Consider the following 19230-nt stretch of genomic DNA (forward strand, 5'->3'; position numbering starts at 1 on the left):
TCAGCCCCGTGCTGGACACAGACGGGACACAAAGACGGCAGCCTCTCTGGGGGCCCGGGAACGAGGACCACGGCTCAGAGAGGGTAGAGCATCGGCTAAGGCCCCTCAGCGAGAACAACTTAGACCCAGTCTGGGACTCCTGAGAGGAGGGGCGGGGCTCCCCCGGGGGTGCCCTGTCCCCAGAGAATCACTAGAGCCCAGGGGCAGGGGCAGGAGTTGGCCGCAGCCGGGGCCCCGCCTCCACCAGCCCCTCTCTGCCCAGGCTCCTGGAAGCCGACTCCAAGTCGATGCGCTCCATGAACGGCTCCCGCCGGAACAGCGGCTCCTCGCTGGTGTCCAGCTCCTCGGCCTCCTCCAACCTGAGCCACCTGGAGGAGGACACGTGGATCCTGTGGGGCCGGATCGCCAACGAGTGGGAGGAGTGGAGGCGCAGGAAAGAGAAGCTGCTCAAGGTGGCGGGGCCTGTGGGGCTGGGCGGGGCCAGCCGGGTCACTGGGCCACCGGAGGGCAGCACCAGGGTCCCAGGGCCGTCTGGGGCCCCCGCGGGCAGAGAGCGGAAGTGGAGATGAGCCTTGCCAGGACACGGGGGCAAGGCCCCCCGTGGGGGGGGGGGGGGTGCCAGGGCCGTGGTGCAGGGTGGGGCCGGCCAAGCTAGTGGCTGTCACGCCGGTGTCTCAGGTACCCGTTTGTTTCCCGCCCGCTCTGTTCCGTGACGGACTGGGGACCGCACATTAAGCAGCATGGCTTCTGTCCGCAGCATGGGGGCTCGGCCAGCTCTGGGCCGCAACCGAGCCACAGGCCAGCCCCGTCTCAGGGCTGGACTGGGTGGCCGTGGGGAGGCTGCCCTGGGACAGGGTCCAGCCCGGCCTCCCGCCCCCCCCGCCCCCCCCCCGCATTGGCAGGAGCTGATCCGCAAGGGCATCCCCCACCACTTCCGGGCCATCGTGTGGCAACTCCTGTGCAGTGCCACGGACATGCCCGTCAAGAACCAGTACTCGGAGCTGCTCAAGATGTCCTCGCCCTGTGAGAAGCTGATCCGCAGGGACATCGCCCGCACCTACCCAGAGCACGAGTTCTTCAAGGGCCAGGACAGCCTGGGCCAGGAGGTCCTCTTCAACGTCATGAAGGTGAGGCCCGGGGCCGGCGGGTCTCCACCGCCCAGACCCCGGCCTGTGAGGGCCCGCCGGCCAGGAGGGCCCCTGCGGTGATGCGCGTGCGTCCCCTTTGCAGGCGTACTCCCTGGTGGACAGGGAGGTGGGCTACTGCCAGGGCAGCGCCTTCATCGTGGGTCTGCTCCTCATGCAGGTAGGCCAGGCACCAGCCACAAGCCGGGGAGGTGGGCCAAAGCAGAGCGTGCCCCTGTCCAGGGTCCTCCTGGGGTCAGACCTCCCTCCCCACCCACCTACGACCCCCGCCAGGCCCCAGGCCAAGCCCCCCATGGGTGGGCTCGGAGGGGCTGGCTGCCTGTCCTGGTCCACCGTCCCCTCCGGGAGCTGCCTGGTCACCGCCCAGGGCTGGCACTCAGGCGGAGGGCTTAGGTCAGCCAGTGCGGTGTTAGCTGGGCCAAGGGTTTCCTCCAGAGAACCCGGCAGACCTAGGAGGGGAGAATGGAGACAGCTGGGGCTAAACCAGAGGGTGTCTCACCTTGGGCGCTGGGGGTGGCCAGCCCCGGGCTTCAAGTCCCAGCTCCCTGTTTCCTGCCAGGAGGCCTGTGGCCTCAGCCTCAGGAGTTTTCCCATCAATGAAACCGGGATGACGATATTTACCAGGGGTTTGTTATGAGGGTCCAGGCAGCCTACGCAGTCCGCGTTCTGTAAGTCTAAACGTAACAGAGGCAGGTGAAGCACCACGCCCCAGGGCCATAAGAAGAGCCGCGAGTGCCCCCTCCCACCCTGCTTGTCCCCACCCACCCAGATGCCCGAGGAGGAGGCCTTCTGTGTCTTCGTGCGGCTGATGCAGGAGTACCGCCTGAGGGAGCTCTTCAAGCCCAGCATGGCCGAGCTGGGGCTCTGCATCTATCAGTTCGAGTCCATGCTACAGGTAAGCGGAGGCCGGGTGGTCTGCACCCGCTCACCCCACGCCCGTGGGTGCTAACCTAGACCTGCCCCGTTCCAGTCTCTTTAGCTGAAAGTTCCAGGGCTGGGAAATTGCACACAGAGGTTCCAGCTCAGAAGGGGTCCTGTGCTGCGACAGGGCCGGGGCGGGGGGCGGATGGGTACTGCCCCAAAGGATGCTTCAAGCAACAGGGCAAGGGCCAACCATTGATGGTGGGCACCCCTGAGAACATGGGGCTCCCAGAGCCACCAGGGCAAGAGGGGTCAGGCTGGCTCTTGTCAGGTACGCCCGCAGCCCCTCCTTGTCTGCTCCCCAGTGTGGCGGAAGGAGGGAAAGTGTTGTCTGCCTGCCTTTGCTGATACTGGAGAGCAGCCGCCTCTGTTTATAAATAGCAGCCCCCGCAGGGCCCGCCCCTGGCTGGCATACAGAGACTGGGCGTGCGTGTATGCGTGCGTGTACACACACACACACACACACACACACACACACACACACACACACGGCCTGCTTCAGAAGCTGGTCACAGGTGGGGCTGTGTAGCTCTGCATAGCAGATGGCAGGGAGGTGCTGTCGCTTGAGGGGACCGGGTCGTGTTGGCAAGCAGGTGGCCCGGGGCCACGGAGAGGAAGTGACCCCACCCTGGCCTGGGTGGCCAAGGCCTTCCTGGGTGAAGTAGCTGGACAGCATCAGAGAACCCCCAGCTGCGGAGGAAGCCCCAGGGCAGGTGGGGAGACAGCCCCAGAGTCTGTTTTGTCTTGGTGAAGGACATCCAGGGGGTCCTAACACCTGGTCCAGCCCCAGTTTCCCCAGGGCCTGTCACTTGCCAGCCGCCTGAAGTTCAGGCCAGGCAGACAGGCATCCCCTGAGCGTCGCTGGGCACAAGTACCACGCAGGGGGCGGTGGGTGGACACAGCAACCGGCGGGTCACAGAATATGGGGCTCACGCCACAGCCCACCTCTCGCTCTCTGGGTGAACTTGGGGAGTTGTGTAACCACTCACCTCCGCCGAGCCCCAGAAGCTCCCTCTTGAGGCAGCGGTGAGGACCCCACGGGTGGTTGTGCCAGTGCGGCCCCCCGTGCATCCCCAACACCCAGTAGCTGCTGCTGCACCTGCCGCCCCTGCCGGTGTCCCCACCTCGTGCTACTCAGAGCCCTGGGGTACCTCAGCCTCCCCCAGACACAGTGCCACGGGTTGTCAAGGGCAGGTGGGTAAGACCCCCTGGAGGCCGGGGCGCTGAAGCCCGGCCCTGGCTGGTGGAGGGGGCCCCGGGGGGGCCCGGACAGCCATTCCTGGCGGCCTCCTCATGGCGCCTGGCCTCCCCCCCACCCCCACCCCAGGAGCAGCTCCCGGATCTGAACACCCACTTCCGCTCCCAGAGCTTCCACACATCTATGTATGCCTCGTCCTGGTTCCTCACACTCTTCCTGACCACCTTCCCGCTCCCTGTTGCCACTCGTGTCTTTGACATCTTCATGTACGAGGTGAGGACGCCTAACACCCCTTCCTCTCCCAGATCCCCAGCCAGGCCCGGGCTGAGGGAGGGCCGGGACTCGGGGAGGGGTCGGAGACCCCTAGGACGACAGGACCCGAGATGCAACCGCCACCATCACCTTTGCAGGGCCTGGAGATTGTGTTCCGGGTCGGCCTCGCCCTGCTGCAGGTGAACCAGACGGAGCTAATGCAGCTGGACATGGAGGGGATGTCCCAGGTGGGCCAGAGGGGCAGGGTGGGCGGGATTCCCTTACACTAGGGGCACCGGGGCAGGTGAAGGCCTCCTGAGAGATGGCAGGGGGCGGGCAGTTGCAAGGGCGGAAGGTGTCCTGAGCATCCTGACCCTTTGCCATGGCCTCTGTTCCCCGAGGCCTTCCTGGAGGACCCAGACAGGCTCTGAGGAGCAGCCTGGGGGAAATGACGGAAGGTCTAGGCTTAGGCCAAGCCCTGGGCGGTCCTCTTCACCACCACCACCACCACCACCACCACCACCACCCCCCCCCCCCCCCCGCTGCCCCGACCTCCTGCTCCCAGCCCTGGGTCCTCCAAAGTCTAACCTGGCAAATAGTAATACCAGCCAAACTACAAGGTCTTGGGTGTGGTTTTGGTCCCAGCACGTGGGCCAGGCGAGGGCCCGGGAGGGAAGGAGGGGTCCGGGTAGCTTCACACCCGCCCTGGCTGTCCCGCCTGCTGGAGAAGAGGCCAGCCTGCTTTTCCGCCATGTCCCCATCATGCAGGCCCCTGCCCCTCCCCGCGTCTTCCAGCTGGTGCTTCGGGGAAGAATGCACAAAGGCCACGGCTGTGTCCATGAACACGGGCATCCATTGTGCGCAGCTGCCAGAGGGGGCCAGCTGGGCTGGGGAGCGGGAGCCAGCCTGGCCCCGAACCGCAGCAAGCTGTGTGCTCCATCAGGGCTTACGCTTAACCCTTTGCCCGGGCTCCCGGGCGCAGGCGTGCAGGCCGACCAGCGAGGGGTCTTCCCTCCAGGCTGCTCCTGCCGCCCTGATTCCTCACACTCTTCGGCCTCCTCTTACTGCCCCCCGGGGGCAGCGACATGCCTGCCCCTTCCCCTGCGGAGGTCCTTGTGCTCAGACCCCTCTACCGCCTGGCCTTTGCCGGCAAGAGCTCCCGAAGCCCTGCTTTTTCCCTTCGAACTGAGGTCCAGGCTGTGGATGCTGCTTCCCTAGCCCCGCTTCTCACACTCACTTGCTCGCTCCACACGCCCTGACAGAGCACCCGCAACAGGCTGCACCCTGAGCTGGGCCGCGGCCATGCCCCTGGCAGACCAGCTCCTCCCGTGGGGAAGCAGCATATAGCTCTGGCGGGCCCCGCACTCGGGGCCTCTGTGTCAGTGACCGCCTGTGCCCCCACAGTACTTCCAGAGGGTGATCCCCCACCAGTTCGACAGCTGCCCGGACAAGCTGATCCTCAAGGCCTACCAGGTCAAGTACAACCCCAAGAAAATGAAGAGGTCAGTGCCGGGCACCCAGGGGACTGGCACAGAGGGGGTCCCCGAGAGTGGGACGTAGCCTCATCTGACTCCCCTCTGCAGGCTGGAGAAGGAGTATGCAGCCATGAAGAGCAAGGAAATGGAGGAGCAGATCGAGATCAAAGTGAGTCGCGGGAGTGGGGGCAGGGACGGGGTGCCCTTGGAAGGGCAGCCTTGCCCAAGCCGCACACAGCCTGTGCTTCGAGTCCGAGGCATCTGCCTCCACACACCTGCCCTTCCTTCACCAGCGGGCCAGCGTGTGAGCAAGGGCCCACCCCACTGTCAGAGACCGGTGGCAGATAAAGTGGATAGGTCCCTGCCCTCATGGGACGCCCTCCTCATTATCGTGGGGAGATGGTCAGAGAACAAATGGTACAGGCTATGGACTCCAGAAAGTACTCTGGATAAAAACGCGCAGAAGAGAGGCGGAGCTGACCCAGGGAAGATTGCTCTGGGCCCAGGGAGTCAGTGCAAAAAGGCCGTGCAACAGCAGGCCTGATGGACCGGAGGAATATCAGGAAAGCTGGCCCTGATGGGCGGAGCCCTGAGGTCAGGGGCAGGCACGGAGGACCGAGGACGGCGCCCATTGTGGCCCCTCAGACCCAGACTCGCCTCTCTCTCCTTCCTTCTGCTTTCATCCTTCTGCATGTGATTTTAGTTATTGATGCAACAAGCATTTACTGAGCATCTACTGCGTGCCAGACTCACAGCAGAGACTGAGGGTCCCCCCAGTCCAGTGAGAGGGGCAGACACAAACCCAAACCCCAACACACCTGGCTTTGTCCTCTTCGGGATTCACTTCCCAGCTCAGCCGTGGACCAGCTGTATGACCCAGGAAGGTGGATTCACCTTTCTGAGCCTCAGTGTCCCCTTCTGCAAAATGGGAATAACATTTGCTCTGCTGTTCAAATTATTATCATTATTAATTTTAGTTTTATTATCATCACCACTATCAACGTCTCTGCCCCCTTTAGAGAGGCAGAGGCAGAGGCAGAATCTAGATTAGAAGCCAGGTCACCTGCCACCCATACCTGAAGGGGAAAGAGGGCATCGGTGTCCTGGTCCTGTTTGTTGGTTTTCCAGAAAGTTTTGTGTCCTGAGTTTGCAAGCATCCCCCTTTCTCAAGAATGGCAGCTTGACTGATGCACCAGTCCCAATGTGTGTGCCTGTCTTGCTCATGCACGGTCATGGGCCTGCGCCCATCTGGTGACTGTGAGGGCCCAGTGGTAGGTACGTAGGGACACAGCAGACACTCAGACTACATGCCCAACCTGGAAATTTCCAGGAGAGGAGCCTGAGAGCCCACAGACTTTATAGGATCCAGGCAGACGCCTTCTTTCATGAATCGCCCTGCCCTTGGCACTTTCACTTTTAGCCTGTTTCAAAATGTACCTGAAATTTGTTTTTTTTGTTTTTTTTTTTTAACGTTTATTTATTTTTGAGACAGAGAGAGACAGAGTATGAACGGGGGAGGGTCAGAGAGAGAGGGAGACACAGAATCTGAAACAGGCTCCAGGCTCTGAGCTGTCAGCACAGAGCCCGACGCGGGGCTCGAACTCACGGACCGCGAGATCATGACCTGAGCCGAAGTCGGACGCTTAACCAACTGAGCCACCCAGGCGCCCCTGAAACTTGTTTTAATCAGGTGGTCAAGTGACAGACACAGAGACGACATTGCCCTTGAAAGAAGAATTTATTACTCCTAGTTGCCAAAAGGAGGGGGCACGCCCCACCACACCTGGCCACGTGGGGAACCACCAGAGTGGGTCAGAGTGGGTCAGGATGCAGAGGGTGAGAGAGGGAAAGCGTGGGCCAGCTCCTTTATTGGGCATCCCCAGGAAGGAATGGGCAAGGCAGGCAGTCAAGTTTGAGTTCAGGATTGGTTGGTCTGAACAATTTCAGCAGAAGCTGTGGGCTACAGGAGAGTCCTCAGTTGCCCTGGGACAATTTGGGGCAGGGAGAACGCTGGCTGGGTGTGCGAGTGCTATAGGGAAGGTGGGTGGCTATGGGCTCTGTATTGGCTGGTTTGCATATGAAAGGCTAGTCGAGGGCCAGGCAGTCTCTCCAAGATTAGCAAGGTGGCTGGATATCAAAGCATCAAAAATACAGAAAATTTAAAAGAAAAAAAAAAAAAAGCCCAGCGTATGCATTGACCCTGTAGTCCCTGTTCACTCCCTGTCTCTTATTTTCCCTGTAAGCAGGAGAGAGGGGAGTTGTCAGTCGGGCACATGCGGCTTCTCAAGGATCTCTGCGATTCTGCGGTGTTGGGTCGTGGCCGGAGAGAAGGCAGAGTAGTGCAGGGGCTGGGGGCGAGGATCAGGACCCTGGAGCGCAGATATGGGGCAGAGAGCCTGCCCGAAACAGATCGAACCCAGGCCAGCTGGGAGGCCCGGCAAGCCACCACCCCCTTGGGACTCAGTTTCCCCACCCGTGACATCAGTGAATGACCCTCAATCGAGTCTATGATTCTCTCTGACCGCAGTTGCCTCCTGGGAGTGTTTGGAGTGTTTCCATCACCTTTTTCTCCCGGGAAGAAACCAGGAAAGGTTCTTTGTGATCCACAGGGAGGCGGGGCCCTCATTAATAACGGATGAATGTGGGGCTTGGGGCTTCAGGAAGACGCAGGATCTGGTTGGTGTTCATTCAGCACACACTCTGGGTCCAACTATCTGTACCCGCTTCATAAGGGGTACCTAGCAGAGGCTACGATGCAAGGCATATATAAAGCTCACCTGCTTCCCAAAAGGCCACGGGGAACTTAAAACCACAAATATCTAACCCAAATCCATCAGTGCAGGAGAGAAGGCGGAAAGCGAGGGAAACTGCCTCCAGAACCGCCCCGCTGGAGGGAAGTGACAGCTTTTGAGCACAGCTGATTTTTGTGGCTCACAGAAATGTAGCTGTCCCGCTGAAGGAAGCGTGTGTGTTCAGCAAGACCCCCTCCCCTGGACCCAGACTCTGAGAACAGTTCGTTCTGGTGCCCGAAGCAGAGCCATGAGGGGCGGGGATTGACAGACCCAGAGGAAGGGTCTGCCCGGTGATAGGTGTCACATTGGCCTTTGGCAGGCCCCCGTGTGGGGTGGAAACAGACTACAGAGAAAGTGGGTGTGGGTGCTGACTGCTGACCCCCGAAAGCGATCACATTGTTTTAAGTGAACCAAGGATTCTTTAAAAAAAAAAAAAAAAAAAAAAAAAAAATCTAATGGGCCATTCTGAACAGGGATTGGCCCTGTTTTCTGGAATCACTGACCCAGAACATTTGACCATGACTCCATCTTGCCTGGAGGCGACCTGGCCCTTAAGGGGACAGACCTCTGTGTGTATGGGGAATGGGGCGGGGTTCTGACACACTCCCCCCTCTCTCCCCACATAGAGGCTTCGGACGGAGAACCGGCTCCTGAAACAACGGATTGAGACCCTGGAGAAGGTTAGGAGCATGGCCACCAGCCTGTGGCACCAACTCCTCCAGGCCCCAAGCAGGACCCAGCAGCCAGAGGGCCGGCCAGCCCCCGACCCGGGCCCGGGCCCCACCCTGAGCCAGCAGGCCCCGAGGAGCATGGTGTAAATCTCACGGAGCCCCCACCCCCAGCCCCACTGAGATGGGGGCTGCCATATACTCAGGGGTTCCAGGGCCGCTTCGCTTGGGATCGGGTGTGAGGTTACAACCCAGTTCACTGCACACACTGGTCCCTCCTGAGCTGCCTGCATGGGGCGGAAAGAGGCAGAACCGCAGCTTTGACTGAGGTGCCCCGAATTAGGCCGCAGGCTCCAACCGTGGAATCTGGAAGCCTCCCCGTCAAAAGAGAGGAGAGGGGAGGCCTTACCATTGGCGACGTGGTGGGATGCCACAACCTTGACCCTGGCCCCCAGCCTGCTTTTAAGGACAGGAGTAAAGGCGGGGGGGGGGGGGCCCACCTTCCTGCTCCTCTCCCCACCTCACTTGGCCCTCCACTGCCCACAGAGAGTAGCCCCCCACCAGATTTTACTGCCCTTGCCCTGAAGTCTCAATTCTTGCTTAGACTCCACGGGAAAACACTTCGTCCTGGCCCAGCACTGCCACCCCACCCCTCACCCTCCGGGGATGGCGCCGCCTCCCACACTGAGTTTTCTGGGCCCTGGAGGGTGTAGCCGTGGGCACCCCCACGTCCCCACCCACACACAGACCCCTCTCCAGGACGGAGCTAGCTCTGGCTTTGGTCTTCCTCCGGGGCCTCTCCTGCTGGTTCTTTGGTTCTCTGGTCTCACTCCTCTCTCCCCTGCTTCTAGAGATAGTCCACTGCATTAGTGACAAGTCATTCTTGTCTGTCTCTCCCCCTCTCCTGTCCCTGCGCGCCTTCCGCTCTGCCTCCTCCCCCTGTCGCTCGGAACCCCCTCCGCCGGGTAGGAGAGCGCTGCTCTGGCTGATAGGTTAATCCAGGTACTGTAGCTTTTCGTCTCCCTCTCCCGTTTCCTTCCCGGTCCCTGCACACCACAGCCAGGGACGGCCTCTTCCTCGGCCACTGCCAATGGGGGGGGGGGGCATCTGGGGCCGGGGGGGGGCAGGCCTGGCACCGTGCATGGGGGTGGCTGGGGCCCGCTTCTCAGGGGAAACAAAGGTTTCCCTAGGGGGGAAGAGGGGTGTGCGCGTGACAGCACGGTGTGTGTGGGTGCGTGTGAGCGTGTCTGAGTGTAAGCCCATGCACGTGTACAGAAAGCCTCCGCCCTCCGGGGGACACAGGTGGGGGCCCTGAGGCTATATCAGCAACAGGCCCTGGTGTGTGCACTGCACTGAGCCTCTCTACCACACACACAACACCACCACCACCACCACCACCACCACCACCACCCGCCCTCTGACCCCTCACGCTCCTCTCCGCTCCTACCTGCAAGGCCTACCATCTCTCACCTGCTTCTGCTGCTGCCTCACCTTGAATGGCTTTATCTGGAAGCTTCTGCCCACCACCTGGTGGTTCCGAGCCTGGAATGGGGGGCAGCCCGAATTGGTTGGGGTGGGGGGATCAGGCTGGGGGGGGGGGGTTCTTCGCCCTGGGTAGATGGGGGCCCCAGATGCCAGGACCGGAGAGTTGTAGGAGAGCTACGTCCCACCTCCCAGCCCTGCCCTGAGGGGCTGTCCCTGAGTCCCTAAGGCCCTGGCTGCCTCCAGACCCCCACCTTCACCAGTTGGGCCCAGACTCTGCTGTGCCATCAGCCCAAGTAAGGATCCTTTCTCCCCACCTGGGGCAGAGGCCGAGAGCCAGGAGCTGGCAGGGGAAGGAGCTGCCATTTGGGCTTTCTCCATTTAGGCGCCACAAAGCCTGGGCCCCGGGGTGGCTCTCCCCCTCCAGGCTCCTCCCTGTGCCCCTCCGCACGTGCCCAGGCCCGGCGGGGCCCCCCATCCCAGGCTCTGAGTGCGGGAGACCTCGTCCCCTTCCTTCCCTCTCTGGGCTGCCCCCTGAGGTGGGCCCGAGGGGGGGGCCATATGTGAGCGGAGGGCCACAGCATCCGGTCCTCGCTGTGCTCAGGGCCAGGTGACGCGGGCGCAGGAGGCCGAGGAGAACTACGTCATCAAGCGGGAGCTGGCAGTGGTGCGGCAGCAGTGTAGCTCAGCGGCGGAGGACCTACAGAAGGCGCGGAGCACCATCCGGCAGCTTCAGGAGCAGCAGGTACCCGGCCGGGTGGGGCCCCGCACCACAGCCGCCCGGCCTTCCGGACCCGCCCGGTTACTTCCTAGCAGGCAGGGTAGGGGGGGACGGAGAAAGCCGGAGGGGATGCGGCTCGCCCCACAGCCCCACACCCACGTCCCACCCGCCGGTGAGGCGCCTGGCCTGCCACACTGGGAACGAGGCAGCCTCGGCGCAAGGGCCCCTGGGAACCAGGCTGCACCTGCAGGGCCCCCTCCCTCAGCTGACGTGGCTGTGATTCCCTAGGGGAATGTCCAGCATGTCCCTGAGGTCTGAAGGGCTGTGGGCTTCCCCGGGGGGCCAGCCATGCGGGACGGGAGCTAGAACGAGAGACAGAGAGGGTTCCCCGCTCCAGTGCCCGGCACTTTGCCCTCAGAAGAGGGTCCGGTCTGTGCTCACCGCTCTGAGCTGGCGGAGTCGGGGTGAGGGGGCAGCCCGATTCTATTGTGGGTCATGAACTCTGGGTCAGTGACGGGGGCAGGGGGTGCTCAAGCGAGAGCACCGTGAAGAGTCCACTTCTCCAGGAGGTGGCTTTCGGGTTTTCCTTTGGCTCTGCCCAGGCCACCTTCCTTTTGCCATGACCTGCCAGCGGCACCGTAGCCCTGGCGGCAGCAAGGCTGATGGGGAAACCAAGGCTGGGCTCATCCCGGCCTTGGCACGATGACCCCTTTCAGTCCAGAGAGACTGCCACCTGCCACCCCTGAGCTGCAGAGGCAGGTGAGGCAGGGAGATAGCTGCTGGGGCTGGGGGTGGGGCTCAGCGTGGGGCCCGGGGCCCACACGAGCCAAGGGAGGGCCCCTCGCATCCGTGGATCTCGGAGACCTGCGGTAGCCACGGGCGGCGAGCGGGCCCTCCCCTGGGAAGGGGCCAGCAGCCAGGAGAGGCTGGGACCACCTCCTGGAGAACCACCCTCCCGGGCCTCCAGGCATCGAGATGGGGCCATGGCTCCAGCCCCAGGGCTTGCTTCCCTCACCCACCAGGCGGGTATCCACTCCCCTGGGGCTCACCCTGGGGTACGTGCGTTGAGAAGCCTTCTGGGCCCTGAGCAAGAGCCTGATCCCAGCAGACTCCCCACCCCTTTCTGCTTTGAAATGAGGGTGCAGCGAGAGGAGGGAGGTGGAGGAGGGGCAAGAATGCCCCAGCCCCACGCTGCTCCCACCCCCACTTTGTGCTTAGGCGCCGACTTCACCTTGGGGAACGTGCCTGGGAGAACCCGTCCTCCACCCCAACCCCAGCAAGCCTGGGAGCCAGCCTGAGGCCCTGGAAAGAGCCCTGCAGAAGGTCCCCACTTTGTGGCTTTCCCAGCAAAGAGGCTAAGCCAGGCGGGCTCCACCCCTAGGCACCGAGCATCAGAAGCCCCATGATGGGGTTCAGTTCCCTCCCCACGGGGGCAGAAGGCACAGGGAAGGGGATCCAGGGCTTCTCCTCACCACCGCAGCCGCGGCCCCCTCTGCCAGCCCAGGGGCTCTGAGGAGGGGGGGGGCAGAGCCCAGGCCTGTGGCCAGCTGGCAGGAAGGCTACTGACCCCCAGCTGCAGCCCTCTGCCTGCCCCCAGGACAACCCGCGCCTCACTGAGGACTTTGTGGCCCACCTGGAGACTGAGCTGGAGCAGTCACGGCTGCGGGAGACAGAGACGCTGGGGGCCCTGCGGGAGATGCAGGACAAGGTTCTAGACATGGAGAAGGTGCGACTGGGCCGGCAAGTGGGCAGATGTTGGGGAGACCGTGGAGGAGGGGAGGTGGAGAGACCAGACGTGCTTCTGGAGGTGCATGAGCAGGCCCTAGTTGAGAAGGGGTGACCAGACAGACCCAGTGGGGCGTGTCAAGCCCCCGTGCCCTGGAATTCTACACACACACACACACACACACACACACATCAGGGCACACACAAAGCAGCGTGACTCCTCAAGGGACAGCAGTGTGGTGGCTTTCACGGGCTTCCTGGATAGCCAGTCCCACCTGCCTGTGTCTCCACAGGCCCTGGGGTCCAGGATGGAGGTGGGAGGGAAGGCCAGGGTCCCTGGGGGTTGCTCTCCCCCTCCCCACCTCCATACAGAGACCACCTGCTCCCACCTGCTACTCTGAAGGGCGCCCCAGACCTCCTGGGCCCTCCTCAACTGCTGTCACCCTGACTCCATGTTGACTCAACTCCCACAAAGCCCTGGGAAAGAGGTGCCCCAGCCAGCAGGGGGGCAGCAGAACGCACTCACACCAGGCAGAAGCCGTGCCCCACCTCCCTCAAGCCTGCACTACCTGGGGTGCCCTCCCAAGTGGGTTGTCTCCACCCCGCCCATGGGCCTCTCAGGCTCCACCAGCTGGCCCAGAACCGGGCTTTCCTCCCACCTCCCTCCACATCAGAGGGAAATGTGCACACCAGGACACCCTGCCACCGTCCCCCAACCTCCCAGACTCAAACTGGGGGCGGTGAGGACCTCTAGCAGCAAGCTGGATTTTGATCCAAGGGACTGGAGCCCTTGGAACCGCCAGGCCTAGGCCTAGGCCTAGACTGTCCCTCGGCCTGTTCCAAGGAAAGGGGCTGCCTGTCCTGGTCTGGGGGAGAGAGGAACAGGGACAGGGAGCTGTGACCCACAGCCGCCTCGGCTGTTGCTGGGGCAGGTTCCAGGTCTGACCATGGGCCCCAGGGGGTGATCTCGGGTTCCCACGTGGCGGGGCACCCGCCCTATCCCAGCCTACTCGGTGTTATTAGCAGTAACATTTATGGAAGACCCACGCGTTAGGCGGTCACCCTGAGACAGTCCAGTGAGAGCGGGTGCCGTTCCGCCGCAGGATTTCTGCGGATCTAGGCCCGGGGCCCCGTGGGGTCGGGTCTGCTCCCCAGGGGCCTGGGCGGCCTTCCCAGTGTATCCCGGGGTCTGGGGGCGAACCCCTCCTCGCCGGGGTGCCCGGGGTGGAGCTCAGAAGACCGCGAGGCAGGGGTGTTGGTCCCGCAGGCAGGGCCGCCCGACGCGCGGCTTCCCCCGCCCCGGGCGCTGACCCCCTCTCGCCCCGCAGAGGAACAGCTCGCTGCCCGACGAGAACAACGTGGCGCGGCTGCAGGAGGAGCTGAAGGCGCTCAAGGTGCGGGAGGGCGAGGCCGTGGCCTCGGCGCGGGAGCTGAAGCTACAGCTGCAGGAGCTCTCGGACACCTGGCAGGTGAGGGCCCCAGCCCGACGCGCGCGCGGAGCGGCCCGCGCGACCCTCGGGGCTGGAGACGCACCGCCCGCCTCTCCCCGCCCCCTCCAGGCCCATCTGTCCCGCGGCGGCCGCTGGAAGGAGTCCCCGCGGAAGCTGGTGCTGGGCGAGCTGCAGGACGAGCTGATGAGCGTGCGTCTGCGCGAGGCCCAGGCTCTGGCCGAGGGGCGCGAGCTGCGGCAGCGCGTGGTGGAGCTCGAGACGCAGGTGGGCCCGAGCGCCCGCGCCGCGGCGGGGGCCGGGGAGGGGGGGGGGTGGCGGGGTGGGCCCCGCGGCTGGGCCGTGACCCCGCCCCCCGGCCGCCCTCAGGACCACATCCACCGCAACCTGCTGAACCGCGTGGAGGCGGAGCGCGCGGCGCTGCAGGAGAAGCTGCAGTACCTGGCGGCGCAGAACAAGGGGCTGCAGACGCAGCTGAGCGAAAGCCGCCGGAAGCAGGCGGAGGCCGAGTGCAAGGTGCGCCCCCGCCCGCCGCCCCGGCCCGGCCCGGCCCCCGCCCCGCCGCGCGCCTTGACGCGCCCTCGCCCCCTCTGCCCCCTCCCCTCCCCCCCCAGAGCAAGGAGGAGGTGATGGCCGTGCGCCTGCGGGAGGCGGACAGCATGGCGGCGGTGGCCGAGATGCGGCAGCGCATCGCCGAGCTGGAGATCCAGGTGAGCGGCGGGGCGGCGGCGGGGGACGGGCCCCGGGGCGGGCCCGGCCCTGACCCCCCGTGACCTGGCCCGCCCCGCAGAGGGAGGAGGGCCGCATCCAGGGCCAGCTGAACCACTCCGACTCGTCGCAGTACATCCGCGAGCTCAAGGACCAGATCGAGGAGCTGAAGGCCGAGGTGAGCGCGGGGCCGCCCCGGCTGGCGCGGGACGGGCGGAAGCCCCGCGTGTCCTCGGCGGGTGACGCTCGGGCGTCGGCGCCCGGGAGGGCGCGGGAGGAGCGGCCTGGCGGGCCGGGCTCCGTCCGTGGGCGCGTCCGTCCGCGCCTTCAGCGCGCCGGTTCCCCGCCCCAGGTGAGGCTGCTGAAGGGCCCGCCGCCCTTCGAGGACCCGCTGGCCTTCGACGGGCTGGGCCTGGCGCGGCACCTGGACGAGGACTCGCTGCCGTCGTCCGACGAGGAGCTGCTCGGCGTGGGCGTGGGCGTGGGCGTGGGCGCGGCGCTGCAGGACGCGCTCTACCCGCTGTCCCCGCGCGACGCGCGCTTCTTCCGCCGTCTGGAGCGGCCGGCCAAGGACAGCGAGGGCAGCTCAGACAGCGACGCCGACGAGCTGGCCGCGCCCTACAGCCAGGGCCTGGACAACTGAGGCCGAGCCCCGCGTGCGGAGCCAGGGGGCCACCACCCCTTCCGCCGCCGCCTGGGGCCGCACCTGATAAACTCCGTGCGCTCCGTGGTCCCGCCCACCCGGGGGCTAGGCCCAGAGCGGCGCCGCGCAGAGGGTAGGGCCGCGGGCTGAGGATCCTCGGGGTCCCCCGGCAGGCCCACTCTCCACAGCAGTGTTTACCCATCTTGGTCTGTACCCCTCCGGGTCCAGTTCCCGGGAGGGTCTGCCCCTCTTAACAGCCAGGGCAGGGGACGACCCGGAGGTCCCAGGACTGGACGCGCAGGAAGCTCCCTCCTCCCAGCAGTCCCTCTTCTGGGACACGGTGGCCCTGCTGGGAAGGGCCCAGGGGCTAAAGGAGGCCTGAAGAAGAAGGGGGGCGGCTCTGGGCTGGACATTACCACCCCACGATGCCCCTGGGGACCCTTGGCGGCTGGGCACAGATGGCCAGGCTGGCCTTTCCTGCCTGGTGCAGGCATCATGGCCCCTGCAGCAGAAACCAAAGTCCCCCCTACTGTGTGCAGGGCCACCTGGGGTGTGAGCGGACAGCGGAAACCAGCCCAGGCGTGGGCAGTGACTGTCCCTGCTTCTTGGGGGCCAGAGCAGCTGCAAGGAAGTGAAGAGACCCCCCCCTCGCCCCAGCGCCCCCCCATATTCCTGTGTGAGACACTCCCATCACCTTGTCTTGGCCAACGATGGAGAGGCTCCCCCACCCAAGCTAGCCTGCTCTCCAAGGGGGTCCCCAGCCTCTTCATCCCTTCCTTCCCTGTGGCCCCAGCCCCACCCTCCCCAGGGGAGGACTCTTCCCAGTGGTTACCTCCCCTCCGCTGCTCATGGTGGTCCCGTGGTCTTTGCAGAGTCGGAGCTGAGAACGGTGCCAAAGTCCAACGATGCCCCCAGCCCCTTGCCCCCAGGGCCTTGCGACCCTCGGGCCTGACCCTGTCGGTGCTCCTGGAGCCCGGAGCAGCATCAAAAGCAATCTCCCTGGCGCTTCCTGGGGTGGGGACCCATGGTCAGTTCCCCCGTCCCGGTTGCCCACTCCTCAGTGTTACAAAAGCCTGGGGACCAGGGTGGGCGCCCACGGGGCTCTCCCACGTGCCCCCCACACTGCCCACCACCATTTTGCACACTGCCTGTTCACACTCCACACGTCGCCCAGGCGGGAAAGATGGAAAATAAAGTGTATTTACACAGTCACAGACAAGGTGCGACAGGCCTGGGGGGCTTGCAAGCAGCCGTGAGTCCCCAGCCCCTTGTCCTGAAAAGCAGTGTAGAGGACATCAGACTGCCCCACAGTTTAAGAGAACCAGCAGGGGTGCCAAAGAGGCTGCCTGGGATGGGGGACAGCAAGGGAGAGGAAAGGTCACTCGTTGGCTCAGTGTGAACAAAAGTGTGGGGGCTGGGAAAGATAGTACGGTGTGTGTGTGTGTGGGGGGGGGGGTGGACAAGTTGCAAAGGACTTCAAGTGTCAGGCTGACAGATGGACGCTTATGTCTTGCTATTTTCAGAAGGGTGGCTCTGGAGACGGTGACAGGGGGGAGGTATTGGATGGGGGGCCTGATTTTCCACCTGGACAATATGCTTGGGCCTCCCGGGAGAGACGTGGAGGCATGTGGGGCCCCAGGGCTTCAGGAAGATACAGGACCTGGTTGGGGTTCGTTCAAACTCACACCCATCCTCAGGCCTTCCAGGTGCTCTGCCTTGTGCCCAGCTCTGCGGGGTCCCCAGTGTGGTGGAGACAGACAAGGGGGTGGGGGTGGGGGGCTGAGCCTGCCTACCAGTGGGGTGAGTACCCAAAAGAATCCAGGGAGGCTTCCTGGAAGGGGCGGGGTGGGGGGTGGAGTTCTCTCCAAAGGCAAAAGCAGAAAGCGAGACTTGGCGGAGTCAGAGGAGGCACATGATGCCTATGAGGAAGGAACTGGAGAGAGCAGGCATGGCCAGACTGAGAATTGCTTCTCCAGTCGGGAGCCAGAATTTGTGCTTTGAACTGAGGGCACTGAAGAGCCACGGAGGGCTTAGGTAGGGGAGGGGGCACCAACAGATTGACCACAGTGTTGGGGGTCAATCAGGAGGCCAGGGCAGAACCCAAACAGCTGGACAGTAGGGACAGTGAGTAGGCAGGAGCTCTCCTGGGGGAAGGAGGCCTGGAGAGGCAGAGTCCGTAAGGGGTTTCTGCACGGAGCTGAGGCAGGTTCCTGGGGCGGGGGGGGGGGGGGGGGGGGGGGAGCAGCAGAGCCAGGGATGGCAAAGGGAGGCTTCCCAGGGAGAGAATCTTAATTGGGTCCAGGCAGATGCCAACCAGGCCCTGCCCTCTGCACCCAAAGTGCCCCTACCCACTGCCACCTGGTACCGGCCAGGGAGCAAGGCGTGACACCGGTTATGCACCAGCACAGCCAAGTCCCACATATTGACCCATGGCTCAACAGTGGTGTCTCCACGCACCATTCCCAGCCTACAGATTTAACACTGAGACACCCTCCCCCCAATGGCTGCCACCCCTCCTGCTCCCACAGGGTCATCCACCCCAGCTGGCTCCCCGGGGTGGGGCAGGGCCCTGGGGGAAGTGTCTGAGGTTCTGCCCTGCTCTATCTTAGAGGCGTGGTCTTGATGCCCTGGTGCCCAACATGTCAGGATTCAGCCCCTACCCTTGACTTTGTCCTAGCATCTGGAAGCAAGGACACCTGGGTCCTTGCAGGGCCCAGCTAGAAAGGGAATCTCTGTGGCTTGCCACTGAACCGAGCTTGAGCGCGGGAGCGTGCTGGTCCCCCACCATACACATTGGCCCCTAGGGGTGGAGGTGCCTGGTCCCACTGGGAGAAGGCCAACTTTCTCCTAGGACTCCAGACTGACATGAGGGGTGGGGACAGGCAGGGCTTAGGGATTAGGTCTGACAGGAACGTGGCTATAGGGTGGACTACAGGGACTGGGTCTAGGGACAGAGACAGGGCTAAGGGTTCGACACAGGGTCCCACTCTGTCCTTTTACCTGCTCTGTGGATTGTGGTCCCCCCCACCAGGGAGGACCCTCAGGGAGAAAAGGCCTAGGGGCTGCATTTTCTGGAGTGACACTGGGGAGGGCGGGTCTGGGTGGGGCTAAAGGGGTCCAGCGTCGAGGTGACTCAGTTGCAGGAGGAAGGACAGGAATTCTGATGGGGGAAACAGGTGAAGACAGATTGGCGGTTTTGTTGAGGACTCTCGACTATGGGCCCAGGCAAGGTTGTCTGGCTGGAGGGGCTTGAGGAGGACACCCTGAGATGGAGGGGAAGATGAGGCCCAGGGGTTGGGAGGCACAAAAGGGCCTGGTGAGGACTTCCTGGTCTCCCACCCGACCTTGGGAGAGGCTGCTCCTTTCCCGCAGAACCCTCTCAGCACAGTCGGCTCCCCAGGGACAAGGAAGCCTGACGCCGGAGGATCCTGTACCCTAGAGTCCCGGGGCCGGAGGAGTCCTGGGCGCAGCTGCAGACCTACCTTCTGCATCGGAACCTCCTCGGTGAGCGGAGGGCAGTGTGCCCGCGGGCTGGGAGGGCGCAGGAGGGAACGGAGATCGCCACTGGGTCTTAGACGACCCCCTCCCTTCGGCACTCCAGGGCGTGCGAGGTCAAGGGGCGCGCACCGTGACGAGGGGGCCTCAGGAAGAGGTCCCCAACCCTCGCCCCCGGACCTGGGCGAGCCCTTCCTGCACGTCTTTCCCCCTCCCCGCAAGAGCTGCCGGCTCCCTTAGCGGAGTATAGGAAGAGCTTCGGTAGTTCAACAACGCTGGGCACGTCTCAGCTCAGCCATCCGGTGGTCGGGCAATTCCACCGGGCCGCTCCTGCGCCTAACTTGTCCACCACGAGTCAGACAAAAAAAGCCCACGTTCACGCACGTGCGTGGGGGCGCCGCGCCGGGGACTCAGCACCAGGTCCCACCCCAAGCCTGCCTCACGCGCCCATTTTCCTTAGCAAAGAGGCACATCTGCGTGGGGCGCGGGAGGCCTTCCTCCGGAGCTACAACCCGCTCGCGCACAGCCTCCAGCACCGGCAGGCCCAGCCCCTCTCG

The 19230-nt window shown here is 64.1% G+C and overlaps 1 protein-coding gene across 7 annotated transcripts in view; it reads left to right on the forward strand.

The window, feature by feature from the left end:
- Positions 1–16390, forward strand: part of EVI5L (ecotropic viral integration site 5 like) — a 29903-nt gene extending 13513 nt beyond the window's left edge. For 3 of the 7 annotated variants that reach the window (XM_058728168.1, XM_058728167.1, XM_058728169.1), the window contains 19 exons: positions 263–452; positions 903–1127; positions 1231–1305; positions 1915–2040; positions 3394–3537; positions 3675–3764; positions 4921–5018; positions 5100–5160; positions 8410–8463; positions 9421–9453; positions 10538–10678; positions 11873–11977; positions 12252–12380; positions 13708–13848; positions 13939–14094; positions 14197–14343; positions 14442–14537; positions 14618–14713; positions 14888–16390. In XM_058728168.1, the coding sequence (XP_058584151.1) occupies positions 263–452; positions 903–1127; positions 1231–1305; positions 1915–2040; positions 3394–3537; positions 3675–3764; positions 4921–5018; positions 5100–5160; positions 8410–8463; positions 9421–9453; positions 10538–10678; positions 11873–11977; positions 12252–12380; positions 13708–13848; positions 13939–14094; positions 14197–14343; positions 14442–14537; positions 14618–14713; positions 14888–15178 (2398 nt within the window). In that variant the 3' untranslated portion in view covers positions 15179–16390. Of the gene's footprint in view, positions 1–262; positions 453–902; positions 1128–1230; positions 1306–1914; positions 2041–3393; positions 3538–3674; positions 3765–4920; positions 5019–5099; positions 5161–8409; positions 8464–9420; positions 9454–10537; positions 10679–11872; positions 11978–12233; positions 12381–13707; positions 13849–13938; positions 14095–14196; positions 14344–14441; positions 14538–14617; positions 14714–14887 lie in introns of all 7 variants that reach the window. The other 4 variants (XM_058728170.1, XM_058728171.1, XM_058728172.1 and 1 more) reach the window with 4 other exon arrangements.
- Positions 16391–19230: the final 2840 nt, after the last annotated feature.

The sequence above is a fragment of the Neofelis nebulosa genome, chromosome 4 (genome assembly GCF_028018385.1).
Source record: "Neofelis nebulosa isolate mNeoNeb1 chromosome 4, mNeoNeb1.pri, whole genome shotgun sequence".
Classification (NCBI taxonomy): Eukaryota; Metazoa; Chordata; class Mammalia; order Carnivora; family Felidae; genus Neofelis; species Neofelis nebulosa.